Genomic DNA, 12,093 nt, shown 5'->3' on the forward strand with positions numbered 1-12,093 from the left:
ATCAAATAAACTATGTTTGAAAATAAGGGTTTGTGATAGTGGTTTGTGCATCACAAAAATGAAAAGTTAATGCGTCACCAGGGCCCAACTAAAACGGGTTAGTCTGCAGTTTGTTGACCTAATTAACTGACGCTCCACGTCTTTCAGAAGGAAATACCTGTGCTTCCAGCCGGCTTCCACCTGGGGCCCCAGGGGGTCGTGGGCTGCGGAGGAGGTGTCAGGAGGATCCAGACTCATGAAAGCCACCTGCCCGCTGAGTCATTAGCATCTAGATACAGCTCGTGGCCCTTACGTCCTCCACCGTCCTCCACCGTCCTCCACCGTCCTCCGTCTCCCGCCGTAGCTCCTACAGGGGCTCCTGGAGACGCTTACATAGCCCAGCTCATGTTCTCACAGGGGAATTTGGCCATCGATGGTGCCCTGTGGTTGGCACGGGTGGTCGGAGCCGTTCCACTCATCTCAGCTGGCACAGACTGTTAGTTGCCGGTGCTTGGCGTGGTCCACAGGCCGTCAGCCCTGCCAACCATGCTCGGGTCATGAACGTAGACAAAAGCAGCCTCACCGCGGTCTTGGAGAACTGTGAAGCGTACGAAAGCCTCGCGATTACCCTCGTCAGCGACATCCGTATGGACGTAGCCTTATGAAGGGTTCACCGAGTGTCAGGAGATTTCTAGAAGCATTTTTACCCGATTCCCCTGCAAGTTTCTGTTTTGTACTGAAGGAGACCGCAGTTCGGGTCTTGGTCTCTTCCTGCGTTAAGCAGAGAATGAGTGGTGGAGTCTGCCTCTGAGTCCTGGCCTCCGAGTCCAGGGCCGTGACTCTCCGCTTCCCGACTTCCCTGCGAGGGAGGACTGCTCACCCGGAGGCGTCTCTTGCTTGTCTCGCCGGCCTGGCCCCACCGAGCCAGTGCGACGCGCCAGGCGCCGAGGGTGGGGCAGCGCACGAGTCAGGGGTGGTCTCTGCCCGCAGGGACGCTGCGTCTAGCTGGGAGGCGGCGGCAGGGTTACGGCTGTGGGTCAGCGGGAGATGCAAGCACAGTTTCTGTAGGTTGGGGTGACCTTGTGCTGTTATTTAAGAGAGAGATGCTCCCTGGGTGGTTCTGATGTGCACACAGCTCGACGGCCACTGGCTTGTACCTGGCACAGGAAGCCCTCAGAGAACCTAATTCATACTAGTGTGATTTAGATGAAAAAAGGAGTCGTAGCGGCACCTGGGTGGCTCAGTTGGCTAAGCCTCTGCCCTCCGCCCAGGTCATGACCTCGGGGTCCCTCGGGGTCAGCGTCAAGCCCAACTGGAGGCGTCTGCTTTTCTCTCTCCCTCGGCCCCTCCCCTAAATAAACAAGTAAGCAATCTTAAAAAAAGGAGTCCTACACGGCCCTCTCCTCGTCCCGTATGGAGAAGGCGGCTGGTTTCTGTGTCGGTTGGTTCCGGTCTCGCTGTTGTCTCCTCTTGGTTCCAGCTGAATGTTGTCTCCTTTCTCCGTAGGTGACCGAAGGCCACTGGAAGTGGGGCGGCGTCACGGTCCAGGTGAACAGTGCCTTCTTCACAGGCATCTATGGGATGTGGAACCTGTACGTCTTTGCTTTGATGTTCCTGTACGCGCCGTCCCATAAGAACTACGGGGAGGACCAGTCCAATGGTGAGTCCGGTCTCGTCAGCACAGCTTCGTTCAGGATACGTAGGCTCAGCCCCTGCGGGGTTCACCCGGCAAAGGCTCTGGGGTCCCCAGTCAGGCTCCCTCCAGGTGTCCGTGAGCACCCCCGGGGACTGGGGAGCCACGAGACGAAAGCCACCGCAAGGCAGATACTTCTTTAAGTCGTCGTCGTCTCTCTCTCTCTTTTTTTTTTTTAATTTTTAAACATTGAGAAGATTGCATTCTAGTCTGAAATACGTGCCCGTTTTATTTTAAAGCTTAAGTTTTCTTTCCTCAGTTTCTTGAACAAAATCGACTCTCAGAGATTAAGCCACGTTTATTCTTCTGGTTTGAAAAGCGTGATCTTAAGATACCAGGTGGCCTGGGACCGGGTCCTGAGACTTGAAGACTGAGCCGGCTTCGTGTTTCTCCTGCTCATTCTTGACGCGCCTCGGGCCCATGGCTAGTGCCCTGCCCGTGGCCTTCTCCTCCTGCGGGGCTACTGATGCCTCCAGGGGCCTCGGGGGACTTGGCCGGCCTGGTTATTTTGTAGATGGGGACCTGCGGTCCGGAGAAGGGAAGCGCAGACCTGGGGCTTCTCCACCAGCCGTGGCAGAGGGAAAGGGCTGTCACTGCCTAGGGTGTGCCCTGGATTTGGAATTGGTGGCCCAGGAAACGACAGTCGGAGAGCTCGACTCAGCCCTTTTCCTTTGACTGCTCAGCCCTGCGCTGTCTGGCTCCACCCCTGCTTTACCCGAGCCGTGTCCTTGCTATTCTGAACGAGTGGATTCCTATCCTGGGTCCACTTGGGCCCTGATAAAACCCTCCTCATCTCCTGGGCTCACTCAGAATGCTTCCTCTTTCTTGAAACCTCTTCCTGATCGCCCTCGTTGGAGTCCAGCCGACTGTATTCAATCGAATGTTGTTGCCGTAGGATATTGATACGTCTGAGTAGTCAAACGACTTAGAGTCGTTGGGTTTTTAATCAGCATTAATGAGGTTTTTCCTGCAAGACATCTTGATGCCTTTAGTACTTTAATTTGCACCATAGGCCTTTTTTAAATGGGTGGGACGGACAGCTTTTCCCCAAATCACTAAATCATTTGGCCCTATGCTCCTTTTTCCAGGCAGTGTTTTGTTTTAGGTTTATTGGGGTTTTTGGGTTTTTTTTGTTTTTTGGAAATCGTGTCCTAAGGAACAGTCCTGGGGAAACACGATTATACCCTTCAGATGACCCCGTAAGTGTCGTAGATGAGCTTCCTGTCTCGTCGGCTCCGCTGCAGAGCTAACTCCTGAGCAAGGACGGGTCCTTGAGGGCGCCCAGGAAGTGTTGATTGAGTTGAGGCATTAGAAGTAAGAGTTCGGGCTCAGTTTTCAGATTTCACAGATGGGCCGGTGGTGTTGAGAGTTGAGGTTAACGCGAGGGGTGACGGGTGTGGGAGGTAGAGGGCCCGTTGCTGAGGGTTGGGGCCGCGCCAGCCCTCAGCCACCCTCCACCTTCCGCCCGCGCCCGCCGCTGCGTCGGAGGGTCCTTCCGGCTGCTTGGCCGCCACCCTGAGCATGGAAGTGGGGGCACGTAGCCTCTCAAGGTGGGCCTCCTGGCGCCGGCAGGAAGGGATGCCGGGCTTGTGACCAGGAGTCGCGGTTTCGTGTCGCGGTCCTGTCGGAGCCGCATGTTCCTGAGAGCATCCAGCAGGACCCAGGGCAATGCCGCGTGAAGCCGTCGCCGGGCTTCCCGGGAGGTTGGGGTGGCCCTGCTGCCGGGAACAGTCCGCGGACCCGGACTACGTAAACTCCCCGGTGGCTTCCGCTCGTGACGTCGGCGCACCTGGCCTCTGCCGCTCGACCCCTGCACCGCGTCTCCCAGCCGTGCTGTCCTGGAGCCTTCGGGGCCGCGCGAGTCTATAGCTGTGTTTCTCCTCATGGCCAAAGTGCAGGAGAGGACCTCGCCGGGAAGTGGCAGCCGGGCTGACCGTGTCGCGGCTCAGGGGTTTCCAGCCGCTGGGGAGGACCTGCCCGTCCTGCCCTTCTAGGCCATGGGGGCCGGTGCCGCCCGCCCTGCCCAGGCTGCCTGACCGCTTGCCGCCCGCTGGGCCAGTCGCCCGGGTTGCAGGCCAGGTGTCGGCCCCCCCGAGGAGGACGCCCTACGCTGCACCATGGCCACCCCCTGGCTTGAAGCCCTGCGGTTGACAGTAGCACCGGGTCTGTTCCCCGTAGGTGTTTCTTTCGTTGTGCTTTGTTTTTTTGTGTGTTGTTTTTTTTGTTTTGTTTTGTTTTTTGTTTTCTTTTGTTGTCGTCGTTGTCCTTGAAGGCAGCTTGACCTGAAATTTCACAGAAAGCTCAAAAGCTGGTTCTCACCAGCAGGTCCCATCCCTCCCCCAGGCCCCCCGCCAGAACTATGCATGCCTGTTTGGTCTTGGATCTGCCGCTGTGACTGGGAGGTGCCCCTGGTACTTAGGGCCAAGCAGGTAGACCCCTTGGGACCCTGTCCCGGTCACGAACACACGTCACCCACCTTAGCAGCCGTGCGATGGTGACACGATCAGCTGTGACGGCGCAGCCGCCCCGCAGCCCCCGAAGCTCGTTTGCCATCCCCGTGCCACGTGGGCTCTCCGATCCCGCTCCCCTCCTGCCCTCCTTCACTTTTCGTCTCCTCGACTGGCACCAGCCACCCAAGGCCTCCCAGGAGTTACGGAGCATTTGCCAGGATTTTGAAGCTCCTTGGAAAGAGCTAGTTTGAAATATTACATGGAAACCTAGAAAATGAACTCCTCGGGGGATCCGCTGTATTCTTTAAATTCTCTGGGTCTCTGGATGACATCCCTTCCCCTCCCCCAGCCGCCCATGCTCCTTTTCCTTTCTCATGGAAAGTTTTTATTTTTGAGTTGGCTTGGGCTCCCCGGCTCCCCTGCTTTTAAGGTCCAGAGCCAAGAAGTCAGGTCTCTTGCTGTGGAGGATGAATCCCAGGTGTGTGGTTTCTTGCCTTCTTGAGGAGGGTCCTGGGCGGACCTCTGGAAAAAGCTCGTCTCCAGGGACTTGGCAGGTGGTTTCTGATGCAGCCAAAGGGGACGAGGAAATAGAACATTGAGGGGGTCGTTGTGTTTGGATGTGGAGAGAGATGCCAGGAGGGGGCACGAGGGGCAGGGGGTAGGACGGAAACGAAAGCAGCAGAGACTCCGGCGTCTCCCTTTTGGTCAAGGAACAGACTGAGAGAAACACAGCAGACGGCAGGTTCTAGAAAGGGTTGTTTTCCCAAAAGCGTTTTTTTTTTGTTTTTGTTTTAATTTTCCCTTGTACGTCTGTGCCTCTTCTATTGTGTGGATCAGACAGTGACTCTTAGGAATGAGCCACCGAGTACCTGGGCCCGGCGTCAGGCTGGGTGAGACGGGGTGGAACGAAGCCCGAGGGAGGGACGAGGCACCTCTGCGGCGGCTGCTGGGTGCTCCCAGGCTGTGGGGCTCCGGGTTCCGTCTTGCTGGTACCGTTGTGGCCACGTCAGTTATTTCACACCATATGCATGTGTGTTTATGGACGCGTGTATTTATTTTTTTATTTATTATTTTTTAAAGATTTTACTTATTTACTCATGAGAGACAGACAGGCAGAGACACAGGCAGAGGGAGAAGCAGGGTCCCTGCAGGGAGCCCGAGGCAGGACTCGATCCCGGGACCCCGGGGTCAGGCCCTGGGCCGACGGCAGACGCTCAAGCACTGAGCCGCCAGGGGCTCTAAATAGGATCGTGTCCTGTGCGTGTGTATGGACGTTTGTGCACAGACACGAACCAACACACGCAGACATTTGATTTAGCAAAGATCGCTTCGGCCTCTTTCTTTTAAGGACCGTTCACATCTTCTGCCCTGTTCCTCCTGCCATTTCCTTCAAGTCGTTCTTTTCAGCGTCGCCGTAAGCAGTCTGTGGAGCACCTGGGTGCGCGCCGGGCAGACGCTGGGCAGACGCCAGGGAGGCCGGCGTTGACCTTAGGGCCGAGCGACTGCAGGTCTCCCCGGGCTCCGCCTCGATGCGCCGCACACACAACACTGCCCAAGCCCCCAACCACCGAATCGTGGGGAAAAAACGTCGGAGCTGCTTCTGAAGTGGGACATTTGTTAATAACAGGCTCTCATCGCCGTGCCTTCGTCCGTAGAGTTCTGGTCAGAAGGTTGTAGAAAAAAAACCTGAGCCACGGAATTCCTGACTGGATGACGATGACAAAGGGACCAGGAGACACCCATTGCCGGCCGGTCCCGTTCTGTTTCTATCAAGCGGGCTTTTCCCCGGGCATGTTGGGGACCCGGCCCCGTGGTGCCCGCGAGCACGATGCCCGTGGTGGGAGCCCGGACCCGAGGTGGCCCCCGCCGGAGCCGCTTCCCGGTGAAGGTGCGAGCGGGCGGCCCAGTCCCTGCTGCGGCCCCGTGGGTGGCGGCCGCCTCGTCGTCTGGGGCACGTCCTGCCTCCCGAGCGTGTCCGATGGCCGGGCTCCGTCAAGCACCGCAGCCCGTGGAGCTGAGACCGCGAAGCGTGGGCATGTCCTCATGGCTCCAAAGGCTCGAGGCCCCAGACCGAGTGCGTCCGGCTTCCCTCCGTGCCGTCGTGCGGCCTCACTGCTGGTACCTCAGCGCCCCTTCTCATGAAGATGCAGGCCAGGCCGGACGAGGGCCGCCCCGTGACCTCATGGGACGTCCTGACCTCCTGCAAGGCCGCATCTCCCAACAGTCACGTCCGAGGGCCCCCAACTAGGACTTGAACAGCTACATTCGGCAAGGCTAGGGTTCGGCCCATAACATTAGGATTTCCAAAACTTGTAGGTTTGGTTGTGCCCACCCTATTGCAGGTGCCAGGGACCCGGTTCCTGGAGGTCCTCTGGGGGCCGGGGACAGTGGCTCACCCCTCCCGGAATAATCCACCTCAGTGGCCGAAGGCGACCGAGGGGTGGCTGGCTGCAGGCCGCTGCGCCCGTCCCTGCAGGGCTGGAGCTCGCCGTGTGCGTGCAGCCGGGAGGATCTGGACCGGCCTGTACCCGGACAGTCATGCTGGGGGTTTTAATGAGCACTTACTACCTATCAGATTACTGTACTGGCTATTTATGTTCTTTGAAAAAAAAATTTTTTTTAAAGATTTTATTTATTTATTCATGAGAGACACAGACACAGAGAGAGGCAGAGACCCTGGCAGAGGGAGAAGCAGGCTCCATGCACGGAGCCCAACGTGGGACTCGATCCGGGACTCCAGGGTCATGCCCTGGGCTGAAGGCGGCGCTAAACCGCTGAGCCACCCAGGGATCCCCTGAAAAAAATTTTTTTACAGATTTTTTAACACCCACTGTCCACTGTATTTTTCACATCCCAAATGTAGGAAGGCCGTAACCTCAGGGTAAACCATAATCCTTTACGTGGAGACCATCTAGCTTTACAAACACTACCCGCTCCTCGTTTTTCTCATCGTGCCGTGAACCGGGCTGGACCTTATTAGTTACTGTTTGAGCTTAGCTTTGAGGGTGAGTAGGGGTTCGGTTGGTACGAGACTAGAGGAAATTCCGCAGGGAAGAACGGGGTCAGGAGTGTTACAGGAAGGACGTAAGCTCTGGGGGTAGACACAGGTGGTCTGTAATCCAGCTCCAGCAGGTCCTGAAGAGCCGGGACCTCAGGGCGTGAGAGCTCCCGGGCTTCCAGATGGAGGCAGTGGGGTGTCCGCCCGCTTTGGGAGCCCCATGATGGCCGGAGGCTGCAGGTCTCCCAGACCCCTGGGACAGCCGAGGCAGTTCTCCTCCCTTCTCCTACGGTAGCCACAGACGCGCAAGGGACGGCTGTCGAGATGCAGCCGCGGCAGGGAGCTGCGGTCACTGCTGCCTCCCTGTGGGGCCCTGGAGCGTTCCGCGTCTCCAGGAGGCGTTTAGCCGCAGGTGCAGGCAGGTAGCCGCGTGCCTGCGGACGCCAGGTCGTAAATACGGACCCAGCGATGGTCCTTAGTGATGGAATCGGATGCCAGAGGTTAGCCTCCTTCCACAACAACTGCACAGAAACAGGCCGACGGGAGCCGACACCAGAACCAGGGACGGAGACTTCTGCAAACTGAAGGATTCTTTTCTTCACCTTTCTCAGTTGTCTTCCCGTTTATTCTCCCCTCTTCCCAAAATAAGAAACATACCACATTTTTCGAAAAGGTGTTTTATTTTGTTTTTAGGAAAGGTTTTAAGCCCTTCTGTGCACTGAGTAGCAGGATCCAAGAGGGAGGGAGAACAGCAGGTGGAGCGAGACCTTGGCAGAGGTAGGGGTTGATGGGATTTGGAAGAAACGGAGGGTCCCCGCTCCTGCCATATTCCCATGTTCTCCCCCTAAAGGGGGAAGAGTTGGCCTGCAGGGCACAATAAAACCACAATTTGGCCGCTTGGGCCTCCTTGGCCTGGGTCCTCAAACGGGATCCCATTAGAGAAGCTGATTGCTAAGCCTCCGCGTCTTCCCGTCTTCTAAAGAGACACACGGCACGCAGAGTCCCGGGAGCCCGCCCGTGGGGCAGACGCCGAGTCCCAGCTCTCGGGACCGTCGGGGAGCCCATACGGCGCGCCCTGGATTCTCTTCCATCAGATACAAAAGCAGAGCTAACATGCTGGGCAGTTTATCCAGACCCCTGCGTGTGTTTATGGCCACGACCCGCTGCACGTGGACTCCTGCGTTGCCGGCAGAACCCACTGGACCTTGGAAACCAGGAGGTTTAGAGTCCACATGGCCTCAGGGCTTGGGAGCCCGGCTCCCGAGCCTGGCGGTGCAAGTCTGAATCCCTCATCCCAGTGCACCAAGCCGGCCCTTGGTGGGGCCAGTGCCTCCGTTTTTTTCGTGAATAGAGTGGAAATGACGACAGCGTTCCTGTCGAAGTACTGGTACGAGGATTGAGCGCGTTAGGGTCTGCAGAGTGTTTAGAATGGGGTCGGCACGCGGCAGACACGGACGCGGGGGCTCATGAAAACAAGCTGAAGTCATTTTGGCCCAAGGGAGCTGTAGGATCCTACACATTTTGTAGGACATGCTGAGGAGAGTCAACACTTTAAGCCTGAAGAATTAGCGTCTTGGGTTCGAAGCCTGAGTAGAATTCCATTCTAGTGTCTGGTTTTGAGTCTTTGGTGAAAGGGATTCTTCGGGTAAACACTCGGCGGTGCTAGTGGGTCCACGGGGGTGGTCAGGCTTCTCTTTGGAACTGTGATGACTTACACAGACATGCAGATGCTGACGGCGGCTTTGGGGTTTCCAGGGCTCACCCAGATCCAGAACCGGCTTCGCCTGAGAAACTTGAGGCCCAGGCACGGTGCTAGGCCCGGGAGTGGGCTAGAAGCCGCCGCAGCGAGAAGGCAGGCTGGGGCCCTGCCTGTTGTGTACGTAGTGGGTCAGCGTGGCCCTTGCACCCCGCTGGTGTGCGCCCTGGCCATGCCGGAGGCCGGGCTGCCGCCTCCCGTTGCCTGCTCTGCCCCCCAGCCCGTGGATTGGACCTAGTGCACAGGGCCCCAGATCCTATCAGCAGTCCTGCAAGAGCCGAGGACCTCGCTGCGGAAAGTAGGGAGGCCTGGGTAGAGCGCTGCCCGCTAGCGTTCAGTAGGACCGCCTCGGCTGCGCCGCTGCTGGCCACGGGGTCTGCAGGGGAACCCTGGCGGCGCGTGGCACGTGTGAAGGGCACCGGCCCTGCAGCCTGCGGGACCAGTGTCCGGGTGACGCCCGGGGGTCTGAGCCCGTGCGATGCACTGACACCCACCATCGGTGACATTAGTTGCAGGCGTTGGGCCAAAGCTCTCTTCCGACTTTCCATCCCAATTGAAAATAGCACTTATTTCCTTAATCCTGTGCTTTGAACTAGGAAAAACCTTAGTCCCAGAAAATAGGTGTCCACAGTTTAGATATAAAACTACAAATGCAAACTGTAATAATACGTGAAACCGTGTAATATAATAAAAATACCTAATGTAAATACGAACAGAACGTGAACGTCGCAGACCCCGCCCTGACCTGGCACTCTCCAGCGTCGCTCCCTGTCTGCAAATTTGCAAGTGCACGTGCGCCCCACACACGCTGTCGGAGGACGGCGGCCTCTTGGTTTTCCATTTCCCCTCTGCCAGTTGTGCATTTCTTTGATCTCCTGTGGTGCCCCCCCCCCGCCCCAGGCCGTGTCCTCACTGCCCTCCCTGTTTCCTCTTGCGTGTGGCCCTGGGGGGGCCAGACACCACCCCCAGGAAAGCACCGGGAGCCGCGTGGTCCCAGGTAAGCCCTCCTCACGTGCTCCTGGTGACTGCGGGGACGGAGCGTGGTGCAGGCGCATGGTCGCTGGGGTCTCCTCTCCGGGGGACGGGAAGGCTCCAGAAGCCCCGCGGGGTGCGAGTCCGAGGGTGGATGTGGCCCGAGGGTGGATGTGGCCCGCGTCGGCGCCCCGCTGGCGTCTGAGGCCGGGAGGGGGGAGAGGGCCGGTCCCGGGCCGCCGGCACAGAGGCGAGTCCCGTGCCCGTCTAACGCCAGCACCCTGTTCCAGGTGACCTGGGCGTCCACAGCGGGGAGGAAGTGCAGCTCACCACCACCATCACCCACGTGGACGGCCCCACCGAGATCTACAAGCTGACCCGCAAGGAGGCCCAGGAGTAGGAGCGCCAGCCAGTGGGGAGCGTGCCAGCGTGGGGCCGACGGCGCGCGGGGCTCCAGCCGTGGCTTCGTGGGCCGGTGGCCTAGACGTGTGTCCGCTGGCCTTCCGACTGCGGCTCCCGGAGGACGGTTCCTGCGGCCACTAGGGCGTGCGTGTGGGAACAGCCTCCGATGGGACACGCTCTCTGCTCGTCGTGAACTAGGGACGTAGGAGCATCCGTAGCAGGTGCTTAGGAAGCCTCTTGCGCGGGGTGCTCTCCTGGGGGATGGTTCGGGCCGGAGGGGTCTCTGTGGAGTGGGATATTGACTCTTTTTCCTGTTTTAGATTCTAGGATAGATTTTAACACCTTTGCAGGCCAGGGTAGGCTGGTGGCTTAGTCTTCTCAAACCTAGTCTGTGACCACTTGGGGTTTTTTTTTTTTTTTGTCTCATTTTTTTTTCTATTTATATCACCAGGTAGCCTATTGAGTTAATATTTAAGTTGTCAATAGATACGTGTCCCTGTTTTTTATGGCATAATATGAAATAACTGCATTTCATGAGAAGGTCTGTTACACCAGGGGCATCTCGGCTTTGAAACCAAATCTGTGTTTCCAGTACTAACCAGTCTGTCGGATGTGGGTTTTGAAAAACTGTTTGCTAAACTACCCAAGTAGGATTCATTGTATTAAATGGCCTTTGGGTCTGAAAAGCTTTTTTACCTCTTGCTTAAAATGTGTTTTCTTTGGATAAGATGCTTCCCACAGCCTCCCAACGTGTAGATCCCACCATTTGAATAAACCTGTCTGTATATGCACGTCTGTATGCGCACACGTCGTCCTCCGGCCCAGCCGCACGCGGGCCCGCCGAGGCTTTGCCCTGCTCACTCTGGGGTGGGGGGCGGGGAAATGGGGTCGTGGGAAACCAGAGTGTTTGGGGGCCGGTAGGTCTTTCTGGAAGCCGGGTAGTGTTTTCTGTGCCAGGTGCTTCATCTGCCTAGGCTGGCAGGGAGAGCTCACACGGGAGGCCTCAGGCGCGGGGAGGACGCGGGAGGACGCGGGCAGCCCCCCCCCCCAAGCTCCCTTCCCCAGCAGCCCGTCCCATCCCATGGTTCTGCCCACGCGTCCCTCACAGCGTGACCCTGGTGCAGCCTCCGGGCCGGGCTGTCCTCGCCTACTAACCAGTTCAGAAACTTGAACCGCTCCGCGGGGTTGCGGCCCAGTTAAAGGAGTTCGAGTGCTTGGAGATGTTCCTGAAGCTCGAGGCCACGTAAACGTGTCCTTCCGGGAGTCGAGAAACCATTTGGTGAGCGTTTCTCGCAGGCGCAGGCCCGGCCGTGTGCCACGCAAGGTACCCGCTCTGCAGCTCCGCCGCTCCTTGGCCCTGCTTTTGGCTAACGTCAGGCCAAGCCACGACGGAAGGAGACACGTTGGCTTTGGCTCTCGGCCGGGCCTTCCCCGGCCCGGTCAGCACGTGATGGCGCAGGAGCCCGTGCACTCAGCCTCTGCTTTGTGATCGGCCGCTGTGGTGCCAGGGATGGAGCGCGGCCTCGCTTCACCGTCGGGGGCGGAGGGTGAGCCCGAAGCGTGACTGATCGCCCGTCCCGAGGGATGGACAGTTTCTCCTCAGGAGATAGGAGTTTACCAAGACCAGCGGGCAGAGGGGACGGCAGGACGGCAACCCTAGGGGACGTTACGGAGACTGGCTGGGGCTGGCCCCCGGGCCTGGCCACTCGGTACGCAGAGTCGACATCCGTGGGCCCCGTGGTGCCGTGAGCCACGACGAGGTGGGGTTTGGACGCCGTGGATGGGCTGTAGGGCCTCACCTAAGGCTCTGGGTGGAGAAGCCGAACGGCCACGGCGACCCCTG

At 58.3% G+C, this 12,093-nt stretch overlaps 1 protein-coding gene across 1 annotated transcript in view; it reads left to right on the forward strand.

The window, feature by feature from the left end:
• WLS (Wnt ligand secretion mediator) overlaps window positions 1-11,041 on the forward strand; it is a 92,850-nt gene extending 81,809 nt beyond the window's left edge. The window contains exons 11-12 of the mRNA XM_038541696.1: window positions 1,486-1,639; window positions 10,139-11,041. Of these exons, the coding sequence (XP_038397624.1) occupies window positions 1,486-1,639; window positions 10,139-10,248 (264 nt within the window). The 3' untranslated portion in view covers window positions 10,249-11,041. The remainder of the gene's footprint in view (window positions 1-1,485; window positions 1,640-10,138) is intronic.
• Window positions 11,042-12,093: the final 1,052 nt, after the last annotated feature.

This window comes from Canis lupus, chromosome 6 (assembly GCF_011100685.1).
Source record: "Canis lupus familiaris isolate Mischka breed German Shepherd chromosome 6, alternate assembly UU_Cfam_GSD_1.0, whole genome shotgun sequence".
Classification (NCBI taxonomy): Eukaryota; Metazoa; Chordata; class Mammalia; order Carnivora; family Canidae; genus Canis; species Canis lupus.